General features: G+C 41.3%; 1 protein-coding gene across 1 annotated transcript in view; it reads right to left on the reverse strand.

Annotated features, from left to right (window-relative positions):
- Positions 1–20,930, reverse strand: part of LOC146020647 (sodium channel protein type 2 subunit alpha-like) — a 134,622-nt gene that overhangs the window by 15,843 nt on the left and 97,849 nt on the right. The window contains 7 exon segments of the mRNA XM_083153911.1: positions 1,225–1,506; positions 3,413–3,535; positions 5,418–5,591; positions 6,913–7,067; positions 8,723–8,852; positions 15,943–16,422; positions 19,251–19,607. Of these exon segments, the coding sequence (XP_083010037.1) occupies positions 1,225–1,506; positions 3,413–3,535; positions 5,418–5,591; positions 6,913–7,067; positions 8,723–8,852; positions 15,943–16,422; positions 19,251–19,607 (1,701 nt within the window).

The raw sequence follows: 20,930 nt of genomic DNA on the forward strand, positions 1-20,930 counted from the left end.
TTACCCAGACACCTCAAAGCTCTTAACTGCCCTGCAAGTTACTTATGAGTGACCATGTTTTGTTACGTGTATCCATTTAATTGATTATTTAATTTTTTAACACTGCAGTAATCTTTTTTAAATTCATAATCATGACTTTCTTATCCATCCTCCAGTCGTATGAAGACCTGCTCAGAGAGTATCTTGATGCAGTCGTATATTTACTCTGAATTTTTACTTTAATCTAATTTAATTTTGTGCCTGATAGTTCACACCGGTATTTAGGCTGCAATGCCTGCTCTAAATGAGGTCCTTATGAGAGAATTTGCATCATAGGCCTTATAGAATTAAAATATAACTAACTTGACAAGTGGTCTGGTTTGGAGATGTACACAAATCCAATGGTTTACGTACATCTCTGATGCTGGAGATGCTCAGATGGTGGAGAACATGTCCGGCATCCTCGCACTCAGTGCCTCCCAAGCCACAGCCTGATTGATCATTTTGAATGGAAATGTTTTGTTGTGGAAGAAGCATAATTGGACTCAAAGTGGCCACAAGTGCAAAACTCTGTGTCAGACAGATAAACTACCTTATGCAAGTATCTTCATGTATATGGGTCACACCCTCCACAGTTTCTCCATCTGCAGCAATTATCATTAATATCAGCAGTAATTGCCACCCCATGCACAGTGCAAAAGAACAATCTGTAACAAGCATCTGATCTCTGTCCACACACACCCCAAACATGTACATTGGTCTGCAGGGTAAGTGCAGGAGTGCCCAATTCACCCATGGAGAGAAGCGAGGTATTAACCATCTGCTCTCGTATGTTTCATATGTGTGTGTATTCATGGTGTCCCACACATACAGTCTGTGATTGCTTCATACATGCCTACTCTCATGGAACAACCAGGGGTTTTCTGAATCTGGCATCAACCGCCCACAGCCGCTGGCACTTGGGTGGGGGTGATAATGCGATTCACACTGAATTGCACCCTCATAGGCCCTCCCCCACATTAAGTTGCCGGTGATCATGTCAATCAAAGATGTGATTGTGCATTCACGCCCCTGCAGCGCCCACCTAAGGTGATGTTGTTGTGCCAACGTAGGAGGCACCTAGAAGTCAGTCTGATGATTACTTCCATTTAGAATAAGGCCATTAGAACCTAATTATTAAAAAAAATATATATATATACTGTAGTTTTTAAAAGTGAATCTTGGTACAAACATTTTTTTACTTACCACTTGAAGTAAAGCCAGATATCCTGCTCCAACGTTATCAAAATTGACTTTCACATTTTGCCACCGAGCACTCTTGCTTGAATTGTTCAGCTGAAGGCATTCTGAGCGGTTGTTGACTTCGCTATCAAGGAACATTGCACCAGTTGTAGTATTAATGCAATGATAATACTTTCCCGCAAAAAGATTCACTCCCATTATGCTGAAAATCAACCAGAATATAAGGCAAACCAGCAGCACGTTCATAATGGAGGGAATGGCTCCGATCAACGCATTCACAACCACCTAAAATTAAGAAAAAAATCATTATGGGCAAAAAGTGGTATCATATCCCAAAGTACAGTACTGTAGGTCAATGGGGCCCTGTGATCTCAACATTAATCAGCACTTAAAGTGTGCTAGCTCATTGGCTCAAAGTGACTGTGTGATACATGTTGGCCAATGATGTAGATTCAGTATAGGTACTGGCCGGAAGGGGAGACTTTGATATGGTTGGGTTGGCCAAATTGCCTATACTCTTTTGGGTACTTGTGAGTTATCTGGGCGCCCGATTTCTAAATCGGGTCGGATCGGGCACATCGCATCGCATCGCATGCGACCATCAGATGCGATGCGATGACCCGATTTTTCCATAGGAATCAATGTTAAAATGGACTGAGTCCATTTTAACATGGAATTCAATGGGAAAAAGGGGTCCTTTTCATACCCCTACTATCCAAGTGGGCATGGAGTTGGATATAAACCTGTGGCGAGCGTAGCGAGCCACCGAGCCCGAAGCGTGGCGAGCGTAGCGAGCCCCGCGAGGGGACACAGAATACCGTCCCCTCGCGGGGCTCGCTTCGCTCGCCACGCTTCGGGCTCGGTGGCTCGCTACGCTCGCCACAGGTTTATATCCAACTCCATGCCCACTTGGATAGTAGGGGTATGAAAAGGACCCCTTTTTCCCATTGAATTCCATGTTAAAATGGACTCAGTCCATTTTAACATTGATTCCTATGGAAAAATCGGGTCATCGCATCCGATGTTCGCATGCGATGCGATATCGCATCGCATCGCATCTGATTGTATGCCTTAACTTAAGGCATACAATCAAAAAATCGGGCGCCCAGATAACTCATAAGTACCCTCTTTTGTAACCAACATTCCAATAAATTCAAGAGCAGGGGATCCAATGTTCGTCCTCAGAAGACTTATCAGGTACCTTTGATAAAGTCATCTGAGGACAACGAAACATGTCAGGCAGCACCTGCAGTTTTTAACAGCCATTGGACTCTAGAGGTTGCATTGGATCCCCTGCTTTAATTTAGCTCATATCCTGCACTATATTATCTTCTTGGGACACCACCACCTGCCTATTGTGGATTACAAATACATACTGTACATCGTGAGGATGACTCTTTAATCTGAGGACAACATTCACCATCCAGCGCTATTTAAGATCCAGCAAGGTCTATGGACTCCCTCAATTTGCTTTACCCAGTGGAGAAGTGAGTCACTGAGTCTCACAGGAGCTATACAGGAACAAGCAGGACTCCATATTCAATAAGTATACAATCTTTGCTTATTCGTATATAGATATTAACACCAGTACACTTGTTATTATTTGCAGTAATACCCTATTTTATTGTCATATACTCTATGCATACATGTTTTAATCAAATGTTATGATTATTGTGATACTTAATTGATCCAATTTACTCTTAGCCCTCCACCCTCTATATATTTACTCTCCAGGCTTGTTGTAATAGAATAAACCCTCCTTTACCCCAACAGCTTGGAGGTTCTGGACACAGTTGTCAGGGACAACAGTCCCTATATATTACATTGTTGGACTGGGGGCATGAATGGACCACCAGGGGAATGCAATGGTAGGGGCACATGCTTAGAGGGGCTTGGCTAACCATTAGCGAGTGCATGGTCTGGACCCTTTGATAAATGTATATAGTGAACACTGCGGTGCATGCATTTTAATATTCCACATTAATAACAACAACAATGCATTCTACAAAATACACCATAGTCCTGTTCAGTATAATGTAACATATGTATAATGCAAATCTGTATAATAACACAGCCTGGAACCCTAGAGGATTTGGTGGGCCCCCAGGTATATGTACTGGATAGAACCAATTGCATATTTCCAAATATTGTAACTTGTATTTATTGCACATATTTCTTACTTTAGACTTACCCTCATCCCTTCAAACCGTGACAGTGCTCTAAGGGGTCTTAGTGCTCTCAGTGTTCTAAGCGATTTAATTGCCCCTAATTCTGAATAGCCCAGAGCACTAGCTACAAGGCTAACCAAGGAAATCTGCACAAAAGAGAGATTAATATTTATTACTATAAAAATGAATGAGGTTTTTTAAATGGATTTTACAATACCTGCATAGAAAAAAACATACATAGATACTATTTGAAGGGACTAGGCTTACTTCTGTAAAGAATACTTACTCATTACTGTTGGCTACACTTTTCTTGAATCATACTTATAAATACAGATGTAGCCAGACTCGTTCAACCCGCGGTACGTACGCTTGTGCTCACGCATCATGGTTTTGACTATATGCACCGACACAATGTAATGTCTATGGATAACCATGCTTTGCATAAAACAGTTGTGACACTTGGCAGCTGCACTCACCTAGTAGCCAAGGTCATTAAGGCCCCCATATACTTATCCGATTTGGGCCGATTTAACTAGATTCTGATGGATCGGGCCGAGAAATCAGTCCAAATCGGATGTGTTTGACACCTCATCCGATGCACGGTCCAGTGCGCATCAGGTTGGACCCTACAGATTGAACCTGCTGCAGGTTCAATCTGTTGGATCGGAAGCATCAGTGGCACATTGTGGGTGCTTTTTAGTACCTGCAATGTATCCAGACGAGGTGTGTGCCAGCAGTACTGCACCACTGGCACACACCTTTTTGCATGTGCGACCTTCAGGCGGCGGGGTGCTGAGCGGCAGCATGCGTTGATCAGTGGGACGGTGGGTATTAGAATTTTTTTTTAAAGTGTCAAATGACTAGCTGGCCTCTGATTGGCCCGCCCAGAAAAGAGAGTGCTCTCTCTCAGCCAATCAAAGGCCGGCCATTCTTTTGACACATTTGTTAAAATTCTAATACCCGCCGCAGATCACCGCCCGCTGGCGCTCAGCGATTTATCACATGTAAAAAATGGCACATCAAGTGCCAAATCGTATGTGAGCCTCCTGGGGAGCTGCCCTGCGGTTCACAGGAAAATTGGGTCAGGCAAGTCCGCCTAATGTATGGGGGCCTTTAGACTACATTCAGTGCTACAGCTGCATGGAATAATAATGCATTTAAGGGACCTTCCCATTCTGATTGGTCTGATTGATGCTCATTCTTGTTAAAAGGCAGTTAGTACTGCACTACATTTCAATCATAGGTTATACCTCCATGTACATTGCTGATCATTAATCTGGTAATCCAGAGCCTTGGTCATCACCCTCCTTTTGCCCTGCAATGCATTAACAAGCCCCTAATGTTTGTAAATTTAAGACCTTATGGCATCGTAAGTACCAGTGTTTGCATAATACACTAGAAAAACAATGGGCAGAAGACCCAATCTCATAATCTCATAGATCTAGGGGTTTTATGCAATTGTTCAGGAGATGCCACAGATCAGAGAGATATGACAACTGTCCTCTCTTTGTCAGAAGAATCAGTTTTGAGAAACTTTTTCAGTCAGGACTTTCTTAACCTACAGTACTAGCTTGTCTGGAGGAGGTTGGGTCAAAGTACTTCCCTGCACCACAAAGCTCATGCTGCTGCTCCATGTGGGTGGTCTGCTCAGAGCTCCGGTGACCTCAACAGTGGGAGCCACTGACACCCTGCAGAGTCCTCATTCCAACATGGAGCAGAAGCAAAGGCAGCTGCCATGAAGACCAGAGCTCTCTTGCCTTTGACATCACATCAGGTAGGAATCTATACAGAAATTGGGGAATCTTGAGGCTGACATCACAAGCGTGATGAACCATTGTATAACACCTTGTATAAAGCTGGCATAGTCTGCATTATATTGCAGCTGAACTCCTGATATGGGGAGGAGTGACACCCTGATAAATACAACTCAACCATACACTGTAAGATGTAAGGAGGTGATAACCATTCACTGATGATGTTGGCTGAATGACGGTCAAAGTCTATTAAGTAATAGGTAGAAGTACATACATCTACAATCAGAAAATCCAGCCAGCACCAGGCATTAGTGAAATATGTTGCAAATCCATATGCCACCCACTTCAAGAGCATTTCTGCGATAAAGACGTAAGTGAAGACCTTGTCGGCGTAGTCCAACACTGTTCTGATGGTTTTATGCTTTTCAATATAAATATCTTCAAAAGCCTAAAAAAAAAAAACCAAGTTAGTTGTGGTTATTTTGAATACACATGGAAGTAGAATATTGATTCATTGACAAGCCTTGTGAGCAATGATGTTTTCTGTTATGGATAAATGGCCTTTTGCTACAAGCCAAGAGGGGATTTTTTTCTGGGCCTGCAGAAAAATGGAGAGTTTCTGTCAGGAAATGGAAGATTTCCTTTCAGGGATCTTGGGAATCGGAATACAATTAACACCGCAGATGGTGCGACTACATATAGTTCCATCAAGTTTGAATAGCACAAAGAAATATCTGCTAAATCAAATAATTAGTGCAGCAATAACTGTGATCGCTCAATTATGGAAACAAGAACAGATCCCAACATCCCAGAAGGTAATAAATAAAATTAATTTTAACCACAAGATGGAAACCTTAGGTCAAAATGGCAACTACAGGATAGTCAAACTTTGGAGGGACTGGGAAGCCTATCGAGTCTATGGAGAGGGTCTATATAATGATAGAACGAATTAGCACACCAAAAGAGATCAAGTAATCAAAAGTGAAAAGTGTGTGTCACTTAGGTAGGAGCCCTAAGGGTTCTTTCGGCCCTGCCTCTGCCTATCAGCTACCCGATTTACATTTATACACATATATAGAAGATTTGATTAAGATGAGAACATGTCTTGTCATTTGATTGTGAGGTTTTGTATTGTATTTCTTTTTTTTTTTTTGTGTCTCTTTATTATTTGGATATATGTACTGTATGTCATTATGGGGAACGTGTACTCCCCTGGATTGTCATGTGAAAATTCGATATAAAGATTAAAAATAAAAAAAAGAGTACCGTATATACTCGAGTATAAGTCGATCCGAATATAAGCCGAGGCACCTAATTTTACAACAAAAAACTGGGAAAACTTATTGACTCAAGTGGGACCATCACTCGAGTATAAGCCGAGGGGGGCTTTTTCAGCATAAAAACCGTTCTGAAAAAGTAGGCTTATACTCGAGTATATATGGTACATTATTTCTTCCTCTGTGCATTAATTCTGAATATCTACCCTGTATATTATTGTCAGATTTTTTAAATTGTGGTGCATTAAAATTTCTAAAAATGAACATAAAATGTAGCGTGAGTCACGTGGAATGACCTATATCAGGAAACCCATGTATGATGATACAAGATGATTTCACAAAGTATACAATATCCATATAAAAATAAAATCTACATTTTCACATTTTCATTTCATCGACTCGGGTCTAATTTTATCACTTAGACCTGCCGCCAAGAATAATGAAATAAGCATGATTAGGTTAGCAGGCTACAATGCAGCTTGTTGTACTCACCAGGGCACCGCTGCTAAGTAGGATCATAAGGATTATAAACGATTCAAACCAGCTGTGCTCAACAATAAGATAGCAGGTTTTTCTAAGATTCCACCAGGTTTTCCCTTTTCCCTCCTCAATGCTTACTTGGCAGCAGGCAAATTTCTTCACACAGTCTGAAAACCACAGAACAGAAATTGTTAAGGAACAGAATTTTGGAGAAATGCTGAAACAACCTCACAGTCCTGCTCACAAGGGCTTACGTTAAAGGTCCATTTCTCTCCTGTGATCTTTTGATCCAATTTAGGGTTACACAACAATGCATTTGTGCGGTCTAAAGATATATTTTGGTGTGACTATTTTTTTTTTTAATAAATCAAGTGTATTTTATTGATTTTCAGAAAACTTTAAAAATAAACAAAAAAAAAAATTACGGTGTCAGTTTTGTATGCATTTCTCAACCAAGATCAGTAACAGAATAAAACAATCCCAGATGGGCATATAGCAAAAAGTACTGATAGAGCTAAGAGTCCGAGATACAGTACTGTAGTCATGTGTGTGAGGCCGGAAGGGCACACTCCAGAGACGCAAAGCATGACAATAGCCTTTCATTCGTTATGAGTAACATAAAAATGAGAGATTTAAGGGAAAATTTACTAAAGCAACCCACTGTGCGAATGTGCATGACAATGGGGAATGAAGACACATCTCATGGGGGTCTCACCTTGCTGCATGTCCTGTATTCCGGTCATGAGTTGGGCAGAGGGAGGATAGGTGGCCAAGAAGAGAGTCGTAACACTGTACTGCTCGACCAGCCCTACAATTTGTGTGGTTGGACCAGCCAATCTGGCCATTGGCCCGTCTTGCATTTGCCAGAAGAGCCAGATGACCAGTCTGGCCCTGCAGTTTTATGACTGTAACTAATTTTCTCTAATAGTGACTTAAAGTGATAGGTCACAAAGCTTTTCTGAATATTAGCCTCCTGCCCACAAAGGCAATGAAAAGGTGGGGGGTTGGGTACTATTTAACCAGGCCTGGGGCAGCTGTAGGGACTTGGTGGTGGCCTGGGTCAGTAGCACATGGAACAGGAAGAGAAGAGACAACAGTTAATTTGCAGTGCTGTGGATAGTACTGTTCAAAAAAATGGAATTGGGCATGGCCACAACTCCCCAATTTGGCAAAGCCCTACTTACACTAGTACCAGGGCCCACTGCTATTAATAGCACTGGCTGCTCACTCCAAAAGCCTATCATCAATTATAGTTCTCTATCCAAGCTTGTGCTTGAATATTGCGCCTTAATATTTTGTAGTTTCTAAATAAGACACCAATGGGTTACAGTAATAGTGTTAGTTTAGAATAGAGACCTCATTGGTCGGAACTTGCAACCTCTTTTCACGTCCTTTTAGATAGCACCTGAACATTCTGGCCACAGATCTAGTCTTAACTTGATTCTAAGCCTCTGTGTATAATGCAGCATTTTGGCCACCGCTGCCAGCTTACCTGGCATTGAATATTATAGAACTCTTGAGACTCTTACATATTTGCAACAAAGGAACATTTAATCCTTAAGAACTCTGTTTCTTTATAAGTTCAGCATTTTCTGCTGTTCTTCTGCTCAGAGTTCTGAAGAAGTGGGTGGCCTAGACTGAAACATGCCTGTGTTATGTTCTTGTTGGTGGAACATGCTGTCTTAATCATCTATTATCATCTGAGCTATAATATAGTAAGGATCATAGTAAAAACCACAAATCGCTCCGAGTCATATGACCATAAGGACTCAGAAACTGTGCTAGAGTTTTATTATAGTTGACATTAAAAAAGTGTACATACCATCTGTAAAGCATGACTCTGGATCAAGAGGCCCTTCATAGTCGTAGCCCAGGAATTCGTCTTCTCCTTCCATTCCTGGTGGTCGGATGTCTATTGTGCTGCCCTCAGATGAACTTGATAGTTTCACTCTCTGCAAAAAAAAGGCAACATTGGTATAATATTTTGTCTCCATTACCATGTTATTATTATTTTTAATTATTGCTTAAGTGTACAAATTAGTATGCAAAATATTAACTATAAAGCTTATTAAATAATGTTGTGATGTAATCAGTTAAATAAATAAAAATGTGTGTAGAACATAGTACTCTGTCCGAAAAATGCCACAATTGCATCAAAAGACCGAATGACGAGAAAAGTAAGCATGCTGGATGAGAATACATTTGTGGAAGCACCACGTACAGATACAGTATCTCCATTTACACCTCTCCTTTTTTGCTTCATTTGGCATTACATGTTCGGATAGTTTCTAAAAAAAATGTTGGCACAAAAAATTTGTATAAAGTAGTAGATTAAAGTATCAAATTTTAAGATAAATGACAAGGCGTGGCTTAGCCGCAGAGTCAGTGGCAGGCCAAATCGAGCCATATGGCTCAAGGAAAGATGTATGTGGACACATCTGTAGGACATTTCTAAGTGTACAACTGTAGAGATGGCAGGCTGTTACTGGTAAGTAACAATATGGCATTTTAATGGTCATTGAGTGAAAAAAAAGATTTATTTCTTAGAATATTAGAATATTTTTAGGCAGATGGTATGTGTCTGTGGAACTCTATAGAGACAGGTAGGATGAATCACAAGTAACATAAAGGGGTAATAAAGTCTATGGACTTCCTTGTACTTTCCTGTAGATGTTACTTAATACATTGCATATTTTTATGTTTATCTTGCTCTTCTAAGCCTTTTCATTATGCAGGGATATGCAGAAGATCAAACAGTTCCTTTTGAGTGAAAATGGGGCGTGACACAACAATCATAGACCACGCCCCCTAGTCATGATGCCACGCCTCCAAGGTATATAAACGCTTTCACTTTGCATAGTATCTCAGAACAGTACTCATGAATAAATGTGCCTACTACAGAGATATGGATGAATGTATTAAGTAGAAATTGTGGAGGGTGGGTGTCTCTATAATAAGCCCAATTCTTTAATTTAAGCAAAAGTAATCCTCAGCATGTTTCACAATAGTGTAATGCTAACATTTCCTTGTCCAGCATGCTGTAAAAAACTTACCAAGGCAGACTTATAGAGATTAATACTGTATGTACAGGATAGAAAAAAAGAAGAAATGGATGGTATCCTGAAACTGGTAAAGAAAAGATCTGGAGTAATGTTAGCAATTGTTACCCCAGCTAACAATTCAAAAGAGTTCCAGCATAGATAATAGAACAATTCAGATAGGGTATTAAAGCATAGTAAATGTAAATATCAGCATTTACTCAGAGACATGCAATAAGGTAACGGATGCAACACATATATATTTTATACTTGAACCAGAGATACTAAAGCCCACGTTGCCTACCTAAAACAAGTTTTCATTTTTTTTTTAGCATTTATTATTACTGATACTGAACTTAAGCCCCATACACACTGGACGACTAGGGTCACTGCTGATATAGTTAACTATATCTTCAGCGCTGCTGGTCAACTAGATAGTGCGTACACACTGAATGACATTGGTTACCGATATCGTTCAGTGACATCCCTTGTGACCACTGAACATGTAATTCATTGGCTACATAGCCAAAATTGACCTGCATGCATGTTCTTGCAATGGGTGGGGGGTGTACACTAGATTTTTTTTTTTTAACAGATATCACTCGGAAGGGTGTCTGAGTGATATTTTTAGTGTGTATGGGACTTTATATGTTAAAAATAAAATAATCACAAAATATTTGTATTATTAAAAAATAGCAGTGAATATTAAAAAATTAAATTTTGTATGTATATTCACATTTTCACCTGCGAACTGAAAACATTGTTATTATCCCAAGACTGTCTTCAGCAAGCAATCAAACATCTGTTGTAAAATAAATTGAGATGTCTTGGTTCCTTCACTGATTTATGGGCTTGGCTAGCAACATGGGTCTCTAATAAATATCACCCTAAAGAGTTGGGCTCCTATAGATGACATTTTTTTTTTTTTAGGATAATACGTGTTCTGGAAAAGGGTAGGTGCAAAATTCACAAACAAATAAATGTCATCAGAACCTCAATTAAATACAAGCCAACAAAGTAAGTATGTTTAAATTAAGGAGATCTTGATTAAATGCAAGAAGGGTTCAGTCATTATTTTTCAAATGCTATTAAAAAAAAAAAACGAAATATTGAGCTTTGCCATTGATATTTCTAAGTATATTTTCATGCATTTTTGTTCCAATTTTTTTTTTATTATAGTGTACAACAAGATTACAGTATATATATTTATTTCATGTTGATTGTTTGGAAAAATGATGCATGTTCCCTTTGCATTTTCACCTTGCATTTCTTGCATTCTTTATTCAATTAAAAATTAGTCTTCCCACAGTATTTCATGCACATTATTAAAATATTGTTCCACCAGAGACCTCTTACTACATGCGGCCTGTAGACAGCAACATCAACCTGGTTGTTGATGGGCAATATGATTGGTTAAAGCAACATGCTGCTCTAGTCATTTCAGCACCATGGAGAGTGGCAACTGCCAAACCTGTGATGTGATCAGACAAGACTTTGGATGCGTCACAAAACAGGGTTGGTTTGCCAGTCTTGCATGACCATGCTATGGTAAAGTTAAACAGTTCAGCAACTGGGACAGCTGTGCATAGTCTGTATTGTGTTGCAAATGAATGGTAAGGCCCACAGCTGATCTGCATGCAGACTGACTGATAGTCATCAGGAACATAACCAAATATATTACGTGAGTGGGCACGTTGTTAAAACAAACATCAGAGCTGTAATCTTGAATCCTTCAACTTGACATTACCCCTGTGAGAAGTAAGAAGGGGAGGCAATAAAAGTCAACAAAATAGATCTTCTTTTTGCAATGTATAGCTGTGTGAATTAAGTTAAAAGAACAAGGACAAAAAATATGATTATAATATTCAGGTTATATATAGTGTGGTAACTTTTCATACATTTTTCATTTAAAGATGCAATTATAAAAAAAGTGAGTGTACAGAAGGCTGGTACCTGTAGTATATGTGCTTGCTTTATGCCACGCATACAACACAGTTAAGTTGTGCACACTCGGTGCGATTTCGGCTGTCGATTTTTACTACAGCATATCGTCAAAATTGATAGCTAGGTAAAATTGCATCCAATCCCAATTCGCAGCCCTGCAGTGTCGGAATTGAACTGTGCAGAACAGTCTATTTCTACTATATGGGAACGAGGGCCATGCTGCTTAATTCAGCATGCCCCCGCCCCACTGCCCTCCGTCCCTCTATGCCAGCTGATGCCAGCACCACGCCTCGTCTCGGCAGCCGCTGATATTGAAATCGATATCTGCTGCTGCCAATCGCACAGTGTGTACACATTCTTAGACCCTTTTTTACTATTTTTCGTAATAAGAATGACAATTATGTTACTAGTCACTAAGGCCCTTATTCTGATCGGTGCGGATATATCCGCGTGCGTTCGGCCCGCCGATGTTTTGTGTCTGCGCATGTGCAGAGGCGTCTTTGCGCATGTGCGAGCGGGGCGTACGGCCAAATCCCGCATGATATGTGAACACTCCGAACAGGGGGTGGAGAGGGGCGTGAAGGGCTATTTGGGCTCATTACCATATGCATACGCCCCGCGTTTCATGGGCATTCCCATGATAACGCTGGGCGTACGTATGGTAATGCGGCCGTGACGCACGTGTAGGGGGCGGATATATGACATCGCCGGATGTCAGCTGCCCGCCCAGATCCCTGCTTTTGCACGGAAAAATGTCCGTGTGGTCTGAGGTTGCGGGTGCTGGTGGAGCACTCGGTCCTGCATTCGATGGTCTGCGACCATCGAATGATGGGGGAGGTTCCCTTAGATGGAGGAGGCGTATTCCGTGAAAAATACACGTGCGGTCCGTTCGGACAGCTTCTTACCGCATACGGACGGAGTTGGCGATCCGTATGGAAGGCGGGGTTTCGCACGCACGGTCCTGGCCGCATAATCGGCTCCGGCCGCACCGATCAGAATAAGGGCCTAAATGTAGAATTGCTCTTACTGTCCACCTATATTTGTAACCATTTACTCGTGAAAGAGACATTCATTGCTTCAATAAAACATGATACTAATATATCTGAAACAATAACTTTTGTGTTTGAAAATGTAGCAAAATTACAAAAAAATGCACACAAAAACAATATATGCACGATTAAGAAAGACAGCACACACGATAACCGTGTCAATGTTTCATTCAGGGCCGCCATCAGAGGGTGCTATGGGGACACTTGTCCCAGGCTTTACCACTCTAAAGAGAGGGGGGGCCTGAGGAAAGTTCCTCACAACACCCACCTAACAGGACTCGGGCAGCAGCAGTAGCCAGAGAAGGGGAATGACAAGCAGAGCAGGCAGAGATGGATGTGTTCGGAGCTTGTCTCGTATGCCTGGGGCTCCATTCTACACTCTCTCCAGGCTGCTGCATGCTGCCCGAGCCCTGTACGTCTGTGACAGTCAGAAGCACAGCAGTACTAATACTATACAGGTGGTGGCTGTGGGCATGATAATTTGGGGTACCGACAGGGAAAACACTTGTACTGTACAGTGTGTTTGTGTATGTCACTGTGTGTGCATGCTAGTTTGCCATCCTCAGCAGCTGTGATGGGGTGCTTCAACCTGCACCCTGGCACTGCAAGATGACACCTAGCTGCCAAGAGACCACCATCCCTGGCCCCACTGCCTCAATGTACCCCATAAATGATGCCTGTCATGTTGTATTTTTGTATCATTATTACCAGTGCTATTTTTCAGCAGGCTCCAGCAGGAACTGAGGGCCTTAATCTAGTTCACTCTTTCTGACAAAATCCTTCTTAGATGGACAAAACCATGTGCACTGCAGGGGGGGCAGATTTAAAATGTGCAGAGAGAATTAGATTTGGGTGAGTCATTTTGTTTCTGTGCAGGGTAAATACTGGCTGCTTTATTTTTACACTGCAATATAGATCTCACTTTGAAGTAAAACCCCACCCAAATCTAATTCTCTCTGCACAAGTAACACCTGCCCCCCTGCAGTGCACATGGTTTTGTCCATCTAAGAAGGATTTTGTCAGAAAGAGTGAACTAGAATAAGGGACAGTTGTGAGGTAGCTGACATGGATATCAATCTGCGCTCTCCGCATCAATTGTCACACAAAATATTTAGGTTATGGATCACAACAAGTACTTGTGATCCATAATCTAAAGAAAAATCACTTCTGCTGCAAGATTTATTCCCAAGGAAACTTGTTTTATTATATATATGTATTTTAATAAATGTTTTATGTATAAAAAGTTTATATTGATTATGTGTATATAGGAAAGGGAAATAATGGAATTACCAAATATACATTTATGGGCACTGTATAACACTATTGTGTGGATATATATATATATATATATATATATATATATATATATATATATATATATATAGAGAGAAAATGGGGGGGAGTGTGGTCCTTTTTCTGCGCTGGTTAGTGAGCAGCACTTCTACCGTACCTAGCTGTTAAATATAGGTACCAGGTGGGATAGATAGAAGAAGAAGAGATAGATGTGCGCTCTGTATGTTTCACCACTTTAGTACATTAGCAGTCATGCATTGGTACATAAAAAAAGTTTTTTATTATAAATTTCATCACAATAATAGAGTATCAGTAAAAAGGCTTATACAAAGTTTGGTTCACTTTTCAAATACAGATCACAGTATTGTTCAAATAAGTAGTGTCAGATCCAACTTCATGATGTGTGTAACTTATTAGGATGCGAAAACCCTACGCGTTTCGTCCCTTTAGGACTTCATCAGGGGTAAAATAAGGATCTGAGTGGTGAAAAATATGAATATGCTATAAGTAATGTAATTTTACATCTATACAAGTGTATATTTTTAAGTCTCATTAGAGAGGGTTATATTTGGCTGGAGGATGAAGATGAAAAAAAGAGGGGGGGTGAATTCCATGAGGTGGTGAAGGGAGAACGAGACCGAAGAGAGACAACCTGATCCAGTTAAGTATGGGTTATTTCCAAAAGGAGTCCCAACTGGGTGAGGAGTCCATAGGATTATATAAAGTTTCAAAAAAGAACTTATGTCCTAAAGTTGACATAATAAAGTGATAAAGACTTCAGTAGAAGTCTAAATGGCTAAGTGATAGACCCCAAAGGTTCATGGGGGGAAGATTTCTTGTGTTAAGGTCCTAAATGTTGAAGTTATGTGAAAGACCATTCTATGAAAGTTCAATAGTTGTATAGTCATAACAATCACCAAGAAAAAGGTCTATACCTTTTTCTTGGTGATTGTTATGACTATACAACTATTGAACTTTCATAGAATGGTCTTTCACATCACTTCAACATTTAGGACCTTAACACAAGAAATCTTCCCCCCATGAACCTTTGGGGTCTATCACTTAGCCATTTAGACTTCTTCATCTTCTTTTCATCTTCATCCTCCAGCCAAATATAACCCTCTCTAAAGAGACTTAAAAATATACACTTGTATAGATGTAAAATTACATTACTTATAGCATATTCATATTTTTCACCACTCAGATCCTTATTTTACCCCTGATGAAGTCCTAAAGGGACGAAACGCGTAGGGTTTTCGCATCCTAAGAAGTTACACACATCATGAAGTTGGATCTGACACTACTTATTTGAACAATACTGTGATCTGTATTTGAAAAGTGAACCAAACTTTGTATAAGCCTTTTTACTGATACTCTATTATTGTGATGAAATTTATAATAAAAAACTTTTTTTATGTACCAATGCATGACTGCTAATGTACTAAAGTGGTGAAACATACAGAGCGCACATCTATCTCTTCTTCTTCTATATATATATATATATATATATATATATATATATATATATATATATATATATATACACACACACACACACACACACACACACAGACACATACACAAATAAGACACAGAATACCAATATGCTAAGTTTGATTGACTTACCATTTATAAAGCACAAGTAAAGGCTATAACAATTAATAGCCCAAACAATACAAAATGACATCTATTAAACAGATTGTTTCTGGATAACTTACCTCTTTACCCTCATCTGGGTCTGACTCACTGCTGACGTCTTCAGTATTTGGGTTCTCAAAGTCTGACTCTCCAGCAGCAATAGGCACAGCTACGGTGAGGCACTGCTTGTTGCCAACAGCCATATAGTCTCTCTCATCACCTCCATATTTCTCCACACTGCTGCCTATCCCACTTGTTGTCCCACTTAAATCTTGAGGATAACCATGTTCCTTGATGCTTTCCACCACAACATTGCTAAAGACACCATTATTGCGCGTCATTTTCAGCTCTTCCAGCTGTTTTCTTTCATCCACATCGTTTTTAGTTCCCAGAAACAATTTTTGGAAAAAATTGTGCAAGCATTTCTTAATGTAAGACCCTCCCCTCTGGATCCTGCCGACTGCAATCTGAAGGTTGTTCATTTCACTGTCCTCATCAGTCGCAGAGAGATTGTCAGAGCTAAAGGAGCTCAAGAGCAAGGCCAAGAACAAATTAAGCACCTACAAAAAATGCAATCAAGTATTTAAAATGAAATACATCATACAAAATCGATCATACAATATCATTGGTGTAGTCTTAGGAAAGTATGATATAGTAGTAATATTAATCTTATTTATATAGCGCTCTTTCTGCAATAGGACTCAAGGCAATAACAGTAACAGATTTTCATAAACCATACTTAAACGAATTAGGGAAATGCTTGAGTAAAGAGGAAAGTCTTGTAAGCAAAGTTACAAGTAAGGGGGTTATTCAGACCTGTCTGCATGGCGGCTATCATGCCCTGCGATCAGGTATACGCCACCCAGCCAAATTGAAATCCTGCGAACCAATGTACCCAGCTAGAATATGGCTTGCGAAAATTTACGCCAATCAGCGATTGGTAGTATAAAAAGTATCACATACACTGGATAAGAAAATGTCTTCTTTTTTCCAGCAGGTGATTACAGCTTGGCAATTCACATCACAGCTTAGCAGGTTTTACAGAAGGCAATACACCAGTATTTAACAGCAAGTCACAGGTGTTGTTAATAAGCCAAAAATTGATTCACATCAGATCTTAAGAAAAACCTGGACTGGATCCAATCAGTCCTGATGCTGCTCTAAACCCTGAGATCCTGCTGTTCCTCATGAACTTAATGTGGAACTATAATGTCCCTGTCACAGCAGCTAATTCATACGCAAGAACTCACCATGGAAGGATTTTATCAGTCTGTGCAGTCTGTGGGCGAGATGTACTAAAGGGAAAATGCGGTAAAACCCCTGTTTTACCGCATTTTCCTATGTACTAAAACCCGTTCGCAGCGATATCGCAGGGCAGGGTATCGCCACCTTTGGGTGGCGATACCCTATAGAAGCCTATGGGCTTCTTTTCGCCGCCCGCCGCAACCCTGCCGCCTCGCCGACCCCCCCTTTCCCCCCTCCCTTGGGCTTACCTTCTTGCAGGTCCTCCTGGACCCCGGAAGGTAAGCCCTTCCTCCCCCTAGCAACGCAGCCGGACGTCCTTCCGGCTGCAGGGGGGAGGAGGAAGCGCCGGGGACAGCTTGCTTAGCTGTCCCCGGCGTGAAAGCAGCAGAAGCCGGCTGGGAGGTGACGGAGACCCCCCGCAGACCACAGTACAGGTATCGCGGGGGGCCTCCGTCACCGCATCACGATGCCAGCCGCATATGTTAGTACATATGCGGCGGCATCGCGGCGGGGGGGGGGGGGGGGGCGCGAAGGGCGGCGATGTATTTTAATACATCCCGCCCTGTGTGTACTCCAGGACTCTTCGGCTATGATAGAAATAGGCTTATCGGGGCTAGAGCTGACACAACTTCCCTTCAAACACTTGGACATGCCTGCATTTGCCCTGACACTCCCGGTAAACACCTGGTTACCATTCCCAAACACAGACTTCCTGTCAATCAATTTGCATACGGCCAGCGATAAAAAAGTTGTAGGACTATGGTCCGGCGCATGCGTACCACCAGCCTTACGCATGCACAGTCTATCATTTATCGCCCAACCTGCGAATTCACAGCCAGGCGATCAGGTCTGAATAACCCCCTAAGTATTTATAGGATATTGCAATAATTGAACTTTGGTATTATCTATTATCTGCCCATTGTGATGGCACAGTGTTACAAATAACTCTCTTACCCTGTGTTAGCGATGCCATAACATGTATAAATACTGCAGCACAGCGATTACGGGCTACTGATGTACATATAGAATAAAGAATCTGAAGCAAATGCACAGTAACTATAAGCAAAGCAGCCGGCATTTCTCTTGGAAACTGGGTGGTGCACAATCCTAGGTTATCGGGCCAACCAGAGCCCTATTCACACATTAGCACTGTAAGCGTATTAGACCACTTTACATTAGTTGCAGTTAAACCACATTTAAATAACAGGATGGTGTCAGGAATATATCTATAGTAAAGCAAATAGTGGGAATGTTGTGAAAGGTAGAGTTACAACCTTCTTAACATTTACAGTAGACGTGTGTCACGACATTACCAGAACATGTAGCTTGTGCTCTCCTGAAGGATATATTGTCATTAAAACTGGCTACTGTTAAATATCACAGTCGTTAAACTCAGACTAGAGGTGACAAATACAGTAAGATGATGTTGCCAGACGGTGGCAGAGATGCCGCCAACATTATCATAGATACCAGGCGCTAAGCTTACAGAATGATGCAAAAGCCGTGGACTCTATCTTTTTGAGTTTTAGCATCTCTATAAATGTAATCACATAATTTAAGGAACACCCATGTATGAAAATAAATTGTAAATTAAATTATTATGATGGGAGTATGAATTGCAATAAAATGCGATAATAAATTATCAATTAGTCCCGATGATTGTGCCACTTGTAGGCTATTCAATTAGCCCCGATAAACCAGCACAAGCTTCGGCTTATCTTAGATTTTGCTTCACCTGCCTCCAGAAGACAAAGCAAAATCCCAGAAAACAGCCCCGATGTGGGGGAAATATGGGCTGTTTCTAGTGAAAACACAGAGAGGTTTCACTGAACCTGTGTGTTTTCTGTTTTTTGGGGGGGAGGGTGGGGGGGGGTGTTTCCTCAATTGTCCCGATGTTTCTTTAGGGCTAATTGAATGCTCACCTAAGTCCTTGCTTATGCAAACAATTGTAAGAACAGTCATTTTATGTCTAGCTTATTTCTAAGTTGCATTTTCCAGTAAAATAGGAGGCATTTGTGCAGATATAGGCATGTGATTTTAGTTTTTGCTTCTATAAATTAGCCTTAAAGACTGGGAGAATGAAAATTCCAGGTAAAGTGAGACTTTTAAATAAATATTTGGTATAAATAAAAAGTAAACGCACCACTAGATTTCCAATTACCATGACTAACATGAACACCAAGAGGCACATAGATTGTCCGGCCACCTCCATACAGTCCCACATGGTCTCAATCCATTCTCCACACAGTACTCGGAATACAATCAAGAATGAATGGAAGAAATCATTCATGTGCCAACGGGGAAGTTCACAGTCATCAGAAATTTTGCAGACACATTCTTTGTAGCTTTTACCAAACAGTTGCATGCCGACCACAGCAAAGATAAAGACGATGATGGCCAACACCAAGGTCAAGTTTCCCAAAGCTCCCACAGAATTACCGATGATCTTGATCAACATATTGAGTGTTGGCCATGATTTTGCCAACTTGAAGACACGTAGCTGAAAAAAATAGATTGTAATAGTTTAAGATGTTATGCATTACACTGGGCAATTAAAGATGACCATATTCATATATCATATTGTATTGTTTGCTCTAAAACACCTGCATTTACAAATGTGGGGCACTCATTTATATCAAAAAGCAGTATAAAAAATCTGACGTTGATATTGGACAAAGATCTATATACTCTGAAACATTGCATCTTCCATTAGTACATAGAGATGCTACGGCAGATTCATCCTGTATAATGTTTATACTGTATATACTATCTATCTATCTATCTATCATCTCTCTCTCTCTCTAAGGGCCGTATTCAATGTGGCCGGCAAGGGGGTTAAATGGCGGGGATCACCGAAAACAAGCAATCCTCGCTGTTTATCCCCAGCGCCGGCCACTCACCATATTCTATGTTCCGGGGGAATCCTCACTGTCAGAGGACGGCGAGGATTCCCCCAAACAGCGAGGCTCGCGGATAATGCAGGGAGCCCGCTGCATTTAGCCGAGAGTCTCGCTGTTTTAGTGGCCGCACACGCCATTTCCCCGTCACTACAAAAACCTAGTGAGGGGGAAATAGCGTGTGCAGGGGGTCAGTTGAATACTGACCGTGCGAGCTGTGACAGTAAGCAGTCAGCATTACTCACTGCCACAGCTCGCAAAAAACATTGAATACATCACTGTCAAATAAAAAGGAGAGGGGGAAAAGAGCAACCAACGGTGTTTAAAAAGTAATTTTAAGACCGAAGTTGATTTACTATTTGAACTGTAGACAATAGTAGTTGCTCTGGTACTCTTTACCTAGCACGGCGCCCATGATTTTGATCGTGGGCATCGCAGGTAAAAAAATCACGGGCATCGCGGGCATTGAATGCACTAAAAATCGGGTGCGACCGACGCGATGCCCGCGATTTCCCATAGGGATCAATGTTAAATTTCTCAATTGACCCGATTTTAGTGTTCAATGCCTCAATTGACACGATTTTTCCATAGGAAACAATGTTAAATGGCCCACAGAGGCCAAATAGGCACCCTGAAGTGTGAAATGGCCCCCACAATTGTTAACGCCACCCCACGATCAACGTCAACCCGAAGCGTGGCGAGCGCAGCGAGCCCGCGTGGGGCGGCGGTACGCGTCCTACAACCTTTTCATACCCCCACTATCCACGTCGGCGTGGAGTTGAGAATAGAATAGTGTGGCGAGCGCAGCGAGCCACCGAGCCCGAAGCATGGCGAGCGCAGCGAGCCCCGCGAGGGGACGCGGATACCTTCACAGGTAAACGCGTCCCTTCGCGGGCTTCCCAGGTATCCTCGTCCGCTCGCCAAGC

Source organism: Crinia signifera, chromosome 7, assembly GCF_055691185.1.
Source record: "Crinia signifera chromosome 7, ASM5569118v1, whole genome shotgun sequence".
NCBI lineage: Eukaryota > Metazoa > Chordata > Amphibia > Anura > Myobatrachidae > Crinia > Crinia signifera.